Below are 15,225 nucleotides of genomic sequence, written 5' to 3'. Positions count from 1 at the left end.
TAAAAGCATCCTGATTGGTTAATAATTAAAACCACAGTTTTAATACGATGTTCTGCAAAGAGCTGCAGGAGATGCATTAAAGAGCCACTTGTGGCTTGCGAGCCTCAGTCTGAGTATCACTTATGTAAACTGTTCACTTTGTATGGTTAGCCTATATAGTAGATTGAAATTGAGGTGCCATGATACTCTGTCCAAACTGCTGGCAATGGGTGCACGCGGAAGAAATCTGATGTCCAACATCACAGTTTAAAACAAAGTCAAATGGATATTAGTGTTTCACTACCAGAACTAAAACTTTATTTCCATTTTATTACATATTTATATTTAATGTTGAGTACATTTAACATAGGATTTAAGTGAAGAATATTTCCTCTCCACTAAACAAGTTGAGGAATGTAAAACTAGAAAAACTGTTTAAACTTTACGTTTTGAATTTTGGCAAATAAAACAATAAATACTTTTCTATTTTCTCCTCAGATCTTCTAAGATGGATCTTGTTACAAAAAGATTTAGCATCAGTTTCATAGCCATGCATCTCAGGAAAAAATAGTCATAGAATCCTTCTTATGCTAAATACTGGTTACAAATAAATTATTGAGAGTATTAACACAAAACGCCCAACTCCTATTTTTAAATACAAACACTGTACTATAATTAAATGGGGATAATTAAAATCTCAGTGGCTACAAATCTAATTATTTAAAGCAAACCCAAACATGCTGTTTGCTTCAGTATGGAAGAATTACGATATTGTAAGGTTCAAGCACAGTAATAGGCTATATCTGACATCACTATCAACCCTTTGGTGTCTGGGATGTCAACTGCCAAACACTTGGTGGCAAGAGTTGAGGATTGACTAGCACCAGGTGATTAAAGTACTAACATTATTTTGAAATGAATGACATGACTTTCTGAAAGTGACATGCACAGCTTAGGGAATTCATAGAAAAAGTCCCAAATAAACTGAAATCTAGATATAATATCAAACAGTCACTTGTGTACTTCATGACAGACAAAAAGAAAACAGTGCTTCTACAGCATATCCCCAGCTTTTAATTACAAAAATATCAGTTATGGGTAGTCAATAGTTATCAAAATCTTTATTGGTACAGAATGAACTTTTTTTTTTTTTTTTTAATACCATACATCATAAAATTTTCTAATACAGATCATATGGAGGAGTGAAAGTCTCTATTCTATTTAACTGTTACTAATCCTATCTCTGGAGTTAAAATCTTTCCTGACCAAATATGAACAATATGGGTAACAGCAATAGAATGCAGATCCAGGGTGTGAAAGGTCAGTGTTTATCATCTTACTTTAAAACTCTACTTTTTGAAACGATACATCACTGAAGTGTATAATCACATACAGTAAGAGTGAAAACATTTTTTAAACAAATAAAACAAACTATTGCGACTGGGCTTAAGTGTTTTAACTTCATATCCCGGAAACATCCTGGAAACATTACAAGTTCTTTGATGTGGCCCTTTTTGGTGTGACAGTAAGAATAATAAAGTATGGCTTTTTAAGCTTCCTTCAAATAAAAGTATGTTTTGTATTATCTGTGGTTGGTCTAAATTGTTTGATCTCTTCTAAACCATTTGCCCTATAACATCAATTACTAATACATTAGAGCCAGAACCAAATGCAACACCTGTACAATGATCAGTCGTTACAGAAACCATTGCTTTTCTAAAAAAAGGAAGGATTCATTTTTTCGTAAGAGCCACCCTACAGTACAAACATCTGAAAACTTGCTATGGTTTGTCAAACAAAATCATTGACAGTTTTGTCCTCTTGCAGGTGTTCAAGCAAGCATATGCAGAGAGTGAATAAAATCAAGCACAGCTGACTAAAAAGTACCTTTCATATCTTTTGTTTTCATAATTATCCCTCTGTATCATGTCCCCCCTGGGGAGAGTCACGTAAAAGGAGTTTGTCTAGTGTAATATTTTATTAAAGTTGTTTAACAAAAAATAGTTAAACATATTTATACAATTTAACATCCAGTCTGATAAAAGGCAAATCAATGAAAAAAATACAAAAAGTAAAAAAGTGCACTACCCAGTCCAGTATTTCACTTTAAAGTCATGTCGCTTACAATATATGAAAAATAAACCCAGAAGTATAATCACTTTAAAATACACCGCTTCCATATTTATCAGTATTTTACACGTATATTCTGTAGTGGAAGAGGATATCTCTTAAAAACTTTACTCTTAAAATATTGAGGTGCATATGCCAAGTGGACTATACTTGACAAGAAACAAGTTGCAGTAGAGAATTCTTTCAAATTTGGCATTCCATTTACATACCATACGCTGCTAGCGAGGCCTATATGCTTATAGTACCTAAAGATTCCAGCAAGAACAGTAATTTTCTTTAATGTAGAATGACTACTACAGATAACTATAAGGAACAGTGAGGTCAGCAATTCTATGGGTCTTAAGTAGGTACAAGTCCTGATTTAACCTTCAAATGGTACAATGTCACAAGAAACTTTAAGGCCATGTTTATTTGCTGATTAATGGACAAAAGGCAATGATTTTTCCTCCAAAACATTTTCTTGGAAGTCTGTGGTCATAAAAATCATGAAAAGTTGGAAAGACTTAATTATTGAAATTTTAAATATATTTTACACAATCTTGTTTGTACAAAAATACAAGTTAAATATAAACAAAGTAAGCGTGATAATTTTATGTAAATCCATTTTGTAATATTCTGTTCCATATAAAAATGTTTCTCTGCTCTGTCTCATTTGTGAAAAGATCAATACCAGATTGAATCACTACTGGCAAAGGGTCCTAAAAAGCACACTTTAGCATGAAATAGATTTTACATTGTAAGGACCATTACCTAATTTCATCTTTTCTAAAGACTGGTGCAAAAAAGGAAAGAAAAAAGGCAGTATGTCCATAAACCAACAAATAATTTGGCTATAATGTATCATAAAACACAAACACACAGATCTGTACAACAAACTCGTTAGCTATGCAGTACATACTCATTACACAGAGAGACATGGAATTAAACTTAATGAGGTGCCACTTCTAGTTCACTGTCCTTCAGTCTGGCATTTTTCCTTACTTCGTCAAACGAGTAAGACTTCATTACCTTTCCGTTCTTGAAGACCGTATGAAGGAGATCCTGTAACAGATACCACTTTGTTTCAGTGAACGTGAAATAAGATCTCTTTCAAGAAGAGATGCTGAACACACATGTATACTAGTTATACTGTCAGATGTAAACTTCTATATGATCCTGCAAACATGTATGCACTGCTCAACTTTATAATATGAGTAGCAGCCCTGTAGACATCAATGTACTGATATGCAAAAATGAGCACCCACATAAAGTGTTTGTGAGATTGGGCCCTTAGTTGCTAAGAGACTAACTTTTGTCTTTCTATTTATAACACTATCATTCTAACATTATTAAAATCTTATAAATATTTCAGTCATATTATGCATGTGTAGCAGAGTTTCTAGTACAAAGAATTAGTACACACAATCTCATCAACCTCTTGTGCCATGCCACTGCAGAAAGCACATAAACTAAGAGCGGGGAAGATATTTTATACACACTGCTAGAGCAATTAATAGGAAAGGTGAAGCTCACTGACCAACACCTGACTGTAATTCTGATATTAGAACTAAGGGTGTGATCTGACATTCACTTCCCTCAGTGCGTAGAGACCCCAAAACATTTTCCCCCGCTCGAATGGCTATTGGAAAACCTGTTTGCAGCATCCCACAGAAATCTCCTTTGTATATATCCTTGTATTAAACAGAGCATCACCAAAGACACAAGCTGTAAGTTAGAAGTGTAACAAAAGCCAACTCTGTATAGAGTGTTAATGCGAACAAGAGTACCTGCCATCAGATGGACCTGCAATTTTAGTCAACCAGGCCTGGGGAGCAGTGAGTATTTTGTATTCAGCTTCCATTTAGTGACATTAATGAATAAGACACTTCAACACAGTAGGCAGCATATCTTTCCTCCTTACCCATAGTACTTGCTAGAGATGGAGGACCATATTTTGCCTGATTTTGAACAGACTCAAAGCTTTGGAGGTCCTGAATTGTGTTGTGCTGAGGCCTACCTCCTATGATTGAAAGCTAGATACCTCCAGGACGGACAAGCGTGTTACTCTGTGGGGCTCAAAGCATTCCCAAAATATACCACCTCCTACAACAGTGCCATGCAAATACCTATTCTCACTTTCTGGTGGCACTGTAAATAAGCAGCAGGCAGCATTATCTCCTGTAAATGTAAACAAACTTGTTTGTCTTAGCGATTGGCTAAACAAAAAGTAGGACTGAGTGTCCTTGTAGGCTCTGAAGTTTTACCTTGTTTTGTTTTTGAGTACAGTATATATAAAAAAATAAAATCTACATTTGTAAATTGCACTTTCACGACAAAAAGATTGCGCTACCGTACTTGTATGAAGTGAATTGAAAAATATTATTTCTTTTGTTTATCATTTTTACAGTGCAAATATTTGTAATAAAAATATACACTGATTTCAATTACAACACAGAATACAATATATATGAAAGTGTAGAAAAACAACCAAAATATTTAATAAATTTCAATTGGTATTCTTTTGCTTAACACGGCAATTAATCGTGATTAATCGACAGCCCTAGAAATTATAGATCTGTTTGAGAAATCTGAAGGCAAAAGTGATATATGTGCCTTCCTTGCTTGCGAACAGGCAAGTCTGTATAACTGCACCTTGCTCTTCCTCTTCAAGATACACCAGGCAGCTTCTATGACAAACTGTTCTGCAGTGAAGGTGTGCTATATAGTTGCCTTTACCCTCCTTTGCATGTTAGTGTAACCTGGAGAATAAAGATTCTAAAAATCTGTGCATAAATACTACTTAGGAAATTTCCTGTATACAGCCACTTCTTTATCTGGAGACAGTTAATGGATCCAAAAAGACCAAAGGATTGCATGACTTCTCCAATCTCCCCTGATTCTTCCTCCCCAAAAGCTGCCCTGCCATTGTACTGTCCTGCCAGCTGTCATATGCTGCTGACAATTCACACATTTGATCCCTTTATAAGGGCCCCTACTATTTGTACACAACTGTCTGTAAAGGTTTTCTTTAGAATGCACTAGTGCCTGTTGTGATCACCTGCATCAAGTGTAACATGTCTGGTAACTCATGTCTTAACTGCTTCCTCAGAGAAGTAGGGTTAACACTGAGAAGAAAGTGGCTATTGGGTGAAGTGGCTGCAAAGGCAAGAATGGTCACTCCTCCTCCAAGAAAAAGTCCTTTTCTCAGTAAGAAATCAAAGTCCAATAATCTGATGTTTCTTTGCCAACCAAGCACTGTGGCAATTCAGAAAGCCTGGGCAACAGCTGATAGCATACACATCTCTCACCACCTTGTTCTCCAATTTAAAACACGGCAACCAAGTATTTCCTCTCTGAGCACGCATATCACAGCCCCCACACATATCCCTTCTATACCAAATTCAGGAGCCCATTTTAAATGTCAAGCCAATGCAAAGCTCTCAGTAGTTTCATCCTGCATTCAACTCCTATCCTATCCTTTTGACTTTGTATCTCCCCTCTTTGCTGCACTCTAGATTTGAAACTGATTCTCTTGGCCTAAGCACTAAGTCACCTCCTTCCTCTCCTTCAAATCTACTGAGCCTGCTGCTACTGATCAACTACAGCTACTTGTTCTCACTCTTGCACCCAAATGTTGTTTAGTGTTTATCTGAACATGACTCAGCGTTCCAAAAGGCAGTGAACTTCTAAATCCTCTTCAAGTATTATGAATACATGCAGTGCAATGAAAGGCTAGAAGCCAGGAATGATGGATTTACTCTCTGATTTGCCCCAGATTTAGCTCAACACTTTGGGCATGTCATTTAATTTCTGCTTTCCTACATCTGAAAAGTGGAGAAATACCAACTGGAAGAAGCATTGCAAGGCTAGTTTATAAATCCTTGTCTGGAAGTCTCTAAGGGCAGTATTTTTTTAAGTGCTCAGAGCGGGCCTAATTCTCCTCCTTCTGAAGTTAAAGGAAGTTTTACCTCAGATTTCAATATGAACAGAATTAGGCCTACACCAAGTGTGTTTAAAAATTCAACACTAAACCATAATTAGCATAATCATCAATAATGTAATATTTAACCCATAGCAAGTTAGGCAATTCTCAGGTGTTACTTGGCATATGGCCAATTCCTTGGTTATTTTTGGGCTACTAGGAATGTGATGTGCCAAAAACAGAGTGTGTGGGTGGGGGGGGGGGTGGGGAGGGGGAGGAGGAGGAGGAGAAGAAGAGATGTGGTCTCTGCTAGGGTGGGCCTTCTAATGTACCCCACTTCTCCCTACAGCGGGATCCTGCCTCTTCCCCTCAAATTAGATAAAAGGTAGGAAGGGAAAAGCAGATACTGGGGTGCTAAAGTGGGAAGATAAGAAAGAGTGGGTCGGTGCAAGTCAGCGCAGGTGTACAACACCCTATTGGGGATGGGATCATTTTGAAAATGGGAAGATGAGAAGAGTCCTTATGTTGAGAGAGGTTGAAAACATTCACCCCCCCCCCCAGCTCCTTTTGCCTCCAAAACATCTAGTAGGAGTGTGCTAATGCTTAGTGATTCAGATCAATTCACTGAGATGGTCTGCCGTCATCCTAACGGTAAAACTGGTCATTGACGTCCCAGGTACATCTTGAAGAGAACACACTGGATTTTTGTTGTAAAGGGAGCGGGGGAGAAAATCAGTGAAATAAGATGCATTTACTGAGATATTCTGTGGCCTCCAGAGTACAGTGTCAAGGGATTAATCAAAGTTTATGGCACAATTAAAGTTGAGTTTAAAATTTTAGACAACTTTAATGCAGTTTTGAAGGCTATGCTCAGCGATACAGTATATAATGCCACACACTGCAGATATGGCATCGTAGACAGAATAGAGCTAAAAATGGTTTGAGAACAGGAAAAGAACTGCAGCTTGGCTTTTATGAACATATCAGAAAACCTTAATTTTTAAAAAAGGAAATAAATGAAGATATGCTCTCTAGAGGGTTCTTTACCAGAAACTGGATTTTTAAAAATCCATTTAAAAAGACTCCGGTTGACAAAAGATATTTAAATATTGAGGGAGTATTACAGAGGTTGCACTGTAAGAGCATTCTACATTTCAACAGACTGTTCAGATATGAAAAAAGGCAGGCAATTTTTCCCATTCCTTTCCTATAATCCCAACTGAAAATACTCGAGAGTAAAACTAAGCGATAACTACAATGCTGTTCATACTGAATTTGCTACAGATGGAGCTTCTGGGATTATTTGGTAGAGGTTATTGGTTGAATATTAAGAAGACTGAAAACAAATCTCAAAAATCAAGCTTAACTATCTAAGCAACTTTCTTTCAGTTTGGGTTAGCATTGGGAATAAAGTCATCTACTTCTGGCAGTGATAAGTCAGAATACATACATGACCATATTCTTCAAGATCCCCCTTGCCTTCTTCTAATGTAACAAAATCTCCATTGGGTGTCCTATGTAAAGAGAGTCGACCTTTCTTTGACCTTTTGTTAGGATCTGCTACTGGATCCTTAAAGACATTCACCTGAAAATCAAAGTGAGATGTTGGTAAGTATAAGAGGAGATATTCAAATGAGTGCTCATGCACATCATGCAGACGGTACTAACATGTGATTGAAACGTGAAGCAATACAAATACAGTAAAACCTCAAAGATACAAAAACCAGAATTACAGACTGACTGGTCAACTGGACACCACAGGAAACCGGAAGTAACCAATCAGGCAGAAGCAGAGACAACAAGAGCAAAAACAAAAAAGGCAAATACTGTACTGCAGGTTAAAGGTGGGCACATGTGAGCTCCCTGTCCCCGTCCCCACCACCTTGCATGAGGCACCCACTTACAGCTAGGAGCTGAAGATGCTGTGATTTGCAGGCAAAGCTGTGAGCCCCTGCTTCCAGTTGAAAGCAGCTGGAGCAGGAGCAGCATTGGGGTCTGCACTGCTTTTCTGTAAGCTCTGGGTGTTGTTTTCACCTCCCCTCCCTCGGCCAGTCAGGAAGGGGACAAGCTTCCCCAGAAAGAAGCTGCCTAGCTGCATCTGGAACCTGGCCTGGAGCGTGAACTGCTGGAGCCAGAGCTGCGTTTTGTTCAGAGTTACGAATCTTTCAGAGTTATGGACAATCTCCATTCCTGAGATGTCCATAACTTGGAGTTCATATGTGATAAAATGAGTGAAAAAATTAGAGGTCATACCCCAAGGCCATTGGTCACCACATAACTGCATTTGAAGGAACAATTCAATAGATCCCTAGTTAATTTCTGCAGCAAAGCTCCACCAGATCCGAAGGAAACATTTTCAATACTCCATTTATTCTTCTTCATTCCCTCCACAATCTGATAAGAAAAAGAAACAGTGATAAAGGAATGTATTTTAAGAGCTGGGCTGATAAGTTCCATTTTCCATAATTTGTTATTGCACATTTTGAGAAGATGCTCTTTTACAGACAATTAAGCCAGCTAGCATGTAGGTTCAAGAAGATACATGTAAAATATTGTCAATACCGGCATGCTGTTTGAATTTTTAATTGATATTTTAGTCTGAGATAATTATAAAATGTTACTGCTGGAGAACTGCTATTTGCACTGTAACATGCAACATAAAACACCATCCCTTCCCTTCCCAAGACATGAGTAGTACAGTAATGCAACACCCAGCCACAGGGCCCTAAAGCATATTATTTCTTTGCCCAAACTTAATCCTTCATGGTGGTATTCAAGAGCCTTCTGATGGTTGTCAAAACTGTGGGCCAACTCTAGATTTCAAAGATGCTCAAGTTATAGGATGTGTTCTGAAACAAAGTGATCATTTCACCCACAAACACCAAGAGGGGGGCTTTGCTTGCCTCTACCCAGAACTGCAATAGAGCAATATATGAAGCCTAGAATTAGTTGTATTAGAGATTTCTAGGATGATATTCAAATGGTAGAGCATTTGTTTTACCCTCTTCTTCAACCAAAGTTCTCGAGAGATTCTTGTTTGGCATATGCAGCTGTTTTACCATCTTTTCTGAGAGTTATCAGAAAAAAAGTTAAATGCAAATGCAGACATTAAAAAACTTACCATAAATAAATATGTCTTCTCATAACACAAGAATCCTCTAGTCCAGAGTCATGATTGATGTATTAGCCCTACCCACAATGGCCAGATAAGCTGATTGGTCAAAGATCTGTTTTCCTGAACTGCTCCCCTATATGAGCTTGGAAAGCATGTCACAACTCAGGTCAGGAAACTTCCAGTGCTTGGAGCCACCTATAAACATACTACTAATCAGAGTGCAAAAGTCCCAGACGAGAGGATTCTTCTGTTATGAAGGGACAGTTTCCATTTAAATTGTTACATTAAAATGATTTACTCTCACACAGACAATCCCTAGCCTGAAGTCATGACTGATGAGAAGTGACAACCAGGCCATCCAGAGAAAGGGAAGAGCTAAATGAAAAGAGATTAGGGGAGAATATATAGTGTTGTTGTAGCCGAGTCAGTCCCAGGACATTAGAAAACAAGGCAGGTGAGTTAATAGCTTTTATTGGTGAGACAGGCTTTCAAGCTTACACTGAGCTCTTCTTCAGGTCTGGGAAACAGGCTCGAAGTGTCACAGCTAAATACAAGGTGGAACAGATGGTTTAACATTAGTTAACACACATTCCAAGGGACCATTCGAGGTAAAGTGGCCAGTTAACACCCATTAAGGAGGGAAGGGGGCGGGGAGAGAAGAGGTATTTAGTGGGTTATAGACTGTTGAAATGTGTGTTAACTATTTATGCTAAACAACTTTGTATTTAAGGGTGTAAGTACCTCCTGATACTTCAGTGTACGGTTGTCTCACCAACAGAAGTTGGTCCAATAAAAGGTATTACCTTACCCACCTTGTCTCTCTAAGTGGGGGAGAATGGCAGACTAAAAGATCTAGCAGTCCAAAGCTGCAAGATCTTCAGCAGACTTTTCAGGATATTTAACATGCCCAACTTTCCCCTTGCATGATTTGTTCAGGGCCTTAACCTATGACAGGGAGGTCTGAAGGTTGCGACACTGAACATGACTGTTTGCAGAGCTGCAGAGGCTCCTTTAAAGGAGAGCTCGAGCAGGATGATGGGACAGTACAAGAAGGGGACACTCTGTCCCAGGGATAACGTTCAGATCATGGCAGACTTTGCCAGCCAATCTCAGGCCTGGTCTACGTTACAAAGCTAGGTTGATGCAAGGCAGCATATGTCGACCTAGTTGTGCATGTGTCTTCACTTAAATTGGGCTACTACTGACATAAAAAAAAAACACCAAAAACAAAATATAGCAGAACACATCTTTTGACCTCATTAAATTTACTCATGTTAGAAGAGGTAGTGGTACAATCAAGAAAGAAAGACTTGCTATCTGCTTTTCATTCTCCTCTAGACTTAGGCAGGGGTGTCCATGTGGAGCACTAAACGCACAGGGATGTCCCAAAAATCCTCCAGAAAGATCTCGATGAAACTTTCATGAAGGTACTCTGCAAACCTCTGCCATATGTTTCTAGGGAGAGCTGCCTTATTTCTTCCACTGTGGTAGTACATTTTCCCACAACATCCAGCGATACATTCAGCAGGCACAAGCTAGCAGCATATGGGCCTGGGCAGCATCAGGTCACCAGCAGCAGCTGTGTTCTCTCTGCCTCTGTTACACTCAGGAGTGAGGCTACGTCCAGACTAACCGCTGTATCGGCGGGTTAAAATCGATTGCTCGGGGATCAATATATCGCGTCTCATCTAGACGCGATATATCGATCCCCGAGCGCACTTATATCGATTCCGGAACTCCATCAACCCCAACGGAGTTGCGGAATCGACAGGGAGAGTCGCGAACATCGATCCCGCGCGGTGAGGATGGGTGAGTAATCCGATCTTAGATATTCGACTTTAGCTACGTTATTCACGTAGCTGAAGTTGCATATCTAAGATCGATTTCCCCCCGTAGTGTGGACCAGCCTTGAGATATCAGCTAAAATCACCACCACCTGTGGAAAACAGTGCTAGTATCATAGAAGATTAGGGTTGAAAGGGACCTCAGGAGGTCATCTAGTCCAACCCCCCTGTTCAAAGCAGGACCAATCCCCAACTAAATCATCTCAGACAAGGCTTTGTCAAGCAGGCCTTAAAAACATCTTAGGAAGGAGATTCTACCACCTCCCTAGGTAACCCATTCTAGTGCTTCACCACCCTCCCAGTGAAAAAAGTTTTTCCTAATATCCAACCTAAACCTCCCACACTGCAACTTGATACCACTGAGAACAGACTAGATCCATCCTCTTCGGACCCCCACCCCCCAAATCAGGTAGTTGAAAGCAGCTATCAAATCCCTCCTCATTCTTCTCTTCTGCAGACTAAGTATTCAGTGTCATTGCCCTATACTACTAGAATCATACAACTGAGCTATTACCACCTTACTTCCCCTTCCCCGGGTGGGCCATACTCACCCTGGCTGTTTGTGCACTGCTCAGCACCAATCGCAAGCAGAAGTGAGAATGGAGTGCTTGCAATTTCTGGGAGCAAAAGGAGTGTTTAGCATCTTAAGTTTCACTTTCCCTAATGAATGCACTAACAATAGTACCTTTTTGTTTTATCTGCAGCTGCTGCCATTGTGGCCTTCAGGTTCTCCCCCTCCACACCTGCAGAATGCCTGAGTCAGACAAGCAAGAGAAAGAAGGGGTCTCATGGAGACACATTCCAGGAGATCCTGCAAGCCAGTGTGGCACTGAACAATGAGCACAGGGCTTGGAGGATCACCATTGCCAACAGCCTGGAGAAGGATGGAGTAGAGGGAAGCAAGATGCAGGAAAAGGAGAGGGACATGCAGTAGGACATACTGGGATGTCTCAGGAAGCAAACACAGATGCTACAGACTCTAGTGGACCTGCGGGTTCAACAATTCTGTGCTCGCCTCCCTCTGCGGCCTTCCGACTTCAGCCCATAGCAGTTGGGAGTAGCACGGTCCCCCTGCTGCTCTCAGAGGGCTGTGATGGCAGTGGGGCCCCCACAACTCCCAGCCACCGGGGATAGCAGGGGGACCCTGGAGCTCTGAGCCCCCACAGGTAGTGCTCCCAGGGGGCCCCCCAACTGTGGGCAGTGTGAGGATCCTGCAGCTGAGCTCTCCATTGTGTCACATATATTTTTAGTAAAAGTCAGACAGGTCACAGGCTTCTGTGAATTTTTCTTTATTGCCTGTGACTTGTCCATGAGTTTTACTAAAAATATCCGTGACAAAAATCTTAACCTTATTCATCATTATTAGTTCACAACATATGCTGGCTGGTGCTAAGAAGTTCTGAAAGGGACCAGTTACCTAGTACTGCGCAGTGTTTCAACTCCAAAAGATCATTCACAAGCAATATTAATAAGTGCATTGACAATACACTATTCCCATATATACAGCTATCACCACACAATTCATACTGGGCTGCAAACAGGAGGGCGAGATGGAGCATATTACATCAACACACACCACTTGCTATTAAAATGCTATTTCAACACCTCCCTTAGGTGTATAGCTCTGCATTGAGCTCTTCTAATAGCCCTTATACCTGGCTGTTCAAATTCAGCAGACAGCCACTCCACCTGCACCTTGTTGAAAACTTTTTCTCCTCTCCTTCACATATATTATGCAGCACACAGTAGGCAGCTATAACCATTGGGATATTTCTCTCACCAATATCCAATCTTCTGAGTAACAACCACTAGCAACCCTTCAAACGACCAAAGACACATTCAGCAATTATTTTACACCTGCTGAGCCGGTAACTAAAGTATTTCGTGGTGCTGTTGGGGTGTCTGGTTCATGAAGCCAGAGGAGCAAAGGGAAGGCTGGGTTCCCAAGGATCACTACTGGCATTTCAACATTGCCAATCATAATCTGCTGGTTGGGAAAGAAAATCCTGCTTGCAGCCTTTTGAACAGTCCTGTGTTCTTAAAGATGTGAGCCATCATGCACCCTCCTTGACTAGCCCAGAATGATATTGGTAAAGCATCCTCAGTGATCCACCAGTGCTTGCATTACCATAGAAGAGTAGCCCTTTCTTTGATGTACTCTGTGGCAAGGTGGTCTGGTGCCAAAATAAGAATATGCATGCCATCTGTCACCCCCTGCAGTTCAGGATTCCCACTGCTGCAAATCCATTACTATGACTCTCTGCAACATGCAGGATAGAGTCCTGCATAGGAGGTACTTAATGGTCCTGCAAACTTCTGTGACAATAGCCCCCATGATGGATTTACTGACTCCAAATTGATTACTGATTGACTGGTAGCAACCTGGCACTGCAAGTTTCCACTGTGCAATTGCTACTCACTTCTCCACTGTCCTTGTCTGACAAGGAGAAAAGAATGTCAGACTTCCCTGTAGTACTTCAGTTTAACGGAATCTTCTTGAAGCATCCCGAAAACTTCTCTTCTAAATGTCTAAAAATCATATTGGTTTTAACAATGAACTTCACATCCTCTGGTGCCAACGACTAGGGGATTCTGATTTGGACACTACTTCCTAGAGAGGAATATGAGCGGGAAGGGAGTCTCCTTCATTGGTGGATTAGAGGAGAAGGGGAACCCGAGGATGACAACATGATTCAGAGTTGTCAATTGGGTCTGAATGAGGGAGATTCTCCAAGAGCCTCTGGAATAACTGAAGGAGACAAGGAAGAGCTGTTTGTGCAGACTCCATTCAAGCACAACCTCCAAAAAATTGTTAGAAGATGGCCATGAGCAACATCTTATCCAGGAACATGAGACTGCCTGGGAGGACCAGTCATTCTGAGGGAATACTCCGAGGTTAACAGGCATTACCAGTGCAGAGAGTGGCATAACTGGGCTATGCTTGAGTCGTGTACTACAGTGTGGCAAGAAATCACAGCTGCAGGGTTGGTCCCCTTCAGCCAGCATCCAGCCATATGCTTCACCCCATTCTGTCTGTGGCATCCCTGGACAGTGGGCCGCCTTATGCTGTGGACACATTCCTCCATTATCTCTGCTGATGAACAAACACCTTTGGATGAAAAATTGGCTTCAATCCATCCACACTCCCATCATGAAGGGCCTTGGTTGGTCAGAATGACCTTGTGTGTGTGGGGTATAGTATGATCCTTGCTAATGCTATAGCAAAGTTCTGATTCTATCACTGACCCTTCTGCTGAGATCCACATTTGGTGCTTCCAGAGAAGAAGAGGAGAAGCAAGAAGAAGAGGAGGAAAGAATTACTTCCACTAAAAACCTCGAAGGTCTGCAGCCTTTCCCCAGAGCAATGCCACACAGCAGAGTTTCTCATTGTGGTGGAGGCAGCAAGACAGAGGGCGTGGTGTACTTTCCAGCTCATACAGAGAGAGCAATTCAAGTGTCCAGATTTTGACCAGCTAACAAACTTCATTGCAATGCGACCCCCTTCTGACAACAAAAACACTACATTGTCCCAGGAGGGGGCTGAAGCCTGAGCCCGTCCAAGCCCCACTACCCTGGGCGGGGAAAGTCAAAGCCCAAGCCCCATGACCCCAGGCAGGGGGCCAAAGCCAAAGCTCAAGGGCTTCAGCCACAGTTGGGGGGGCCTGCAACCTGAGCCTCACCACTCAGGGCTGAAGCCTTTGGGCTTTGGCCCCAGGCAATGGGGCTCGGGCTTTGGCCTCATCCCTAGGCCCCAGCAAGTCTAATGCCTGGTGACCCCATTAAAACGGGGTGGCAATCCACTCTGGGGTCCTGACCCACAGTTTGAGAACTGCTTAGCTAACCATTTCTATTGTAGGCATCGTTAGCCCATGTGTCATGATCCCAAACTAGAGGATTCTCTAGTACAAGAATTTAAAGATGGCTGGAAATTGATGCTCAAAGATAATCTCTTGAAGGCCTAGTATATTTTGCAGTTAGCAGATTGCAATGATTTAAAAGTGAAAACATCAAAATAAGAAGTCAAACAGAAGGTTCCTTACCTGTGCTACCAGTATCTCCTATTAAAAAAGAATTTAAAAAATCCAGTTTACACTCTTCCTGCTGGTTTTTTGTTTCATCTAGTTTGGACAGTGAACTAGACTGATCAGTTAATTTCTCATTCTAGGTTTTCATAGCATGCCCATCACCACAGTACTCTACCTGGTACATGACACTGTAGTTACATTTGAGATTCCAACACTGATGTGGAATATTTA

General features: G+C 41.0%; 1 protein-coding gene across 5 annotated transcripts in view; it reads right to left on the bottom strand.

Moving 5' to 3' along the window:
- Nucleotides 1–268: 268 nt before the first annotated feature.
- NAMPT (nicotinamide phosphoribosyltransferase) overlaps nucleotides 269–15,225 on the bottom strand; it is a 57,519-nt gene continuing 42,562 nt past the window's right edge. For 3 of the 5 annotated variants that reach the window (XM_030551130.1, XM_030550794.1, XM_030550968.1), the window contains 4 exons: nucleotides 15,010–15,027; nucleotides 8,264–8,404; nucleotides 7,461–7,595; nucleotides 269–3,150 (listed from right to left, as the gene is read on the bottom strand). In XM_030551130.1, coding sequence (XP_030406990.1) covers nucleotides 3,037–3,150; nucleotides 7,461–7,595; nucleotides 8,264–8,404; nucleotides 15,010–15,027 — 408 coding nt within the window. In that variant the 3' untranslated portion in view covers nucleotides 269–3,036. The remainder of the gene's footprint in view (nucleotides 3,151–7,460; nucleotides 7,596–8,263; nucleotides 8,405–15,009; nucleotides 15,028–15,225) is intronic. The other 2 variants (XM_030550877.1, XM_030551044.1) reach the window with 1 other exon arrangement.

The sequence above is a fragment of the Gopherus evgoodei genome, chromosome 1 (assembly GCF_007399415.2).
Source record: "Gopherus evgoodei ecotype Sinaloan lineage chromosome 1, rGopEvg1_v1.p, whole genome shotgun sequence".
NCBI classification, from domain to species: domain Eukaryota; kingdom Metazoa; phylum Chordata; order Testudines; family Testudinidae; genus Gopherus; species Gopherus evgoodei.
Note: the sequence above shows the minus strand (reverse complement) of the source record. Positions and strands in the feature narration are given on the sequence as shown.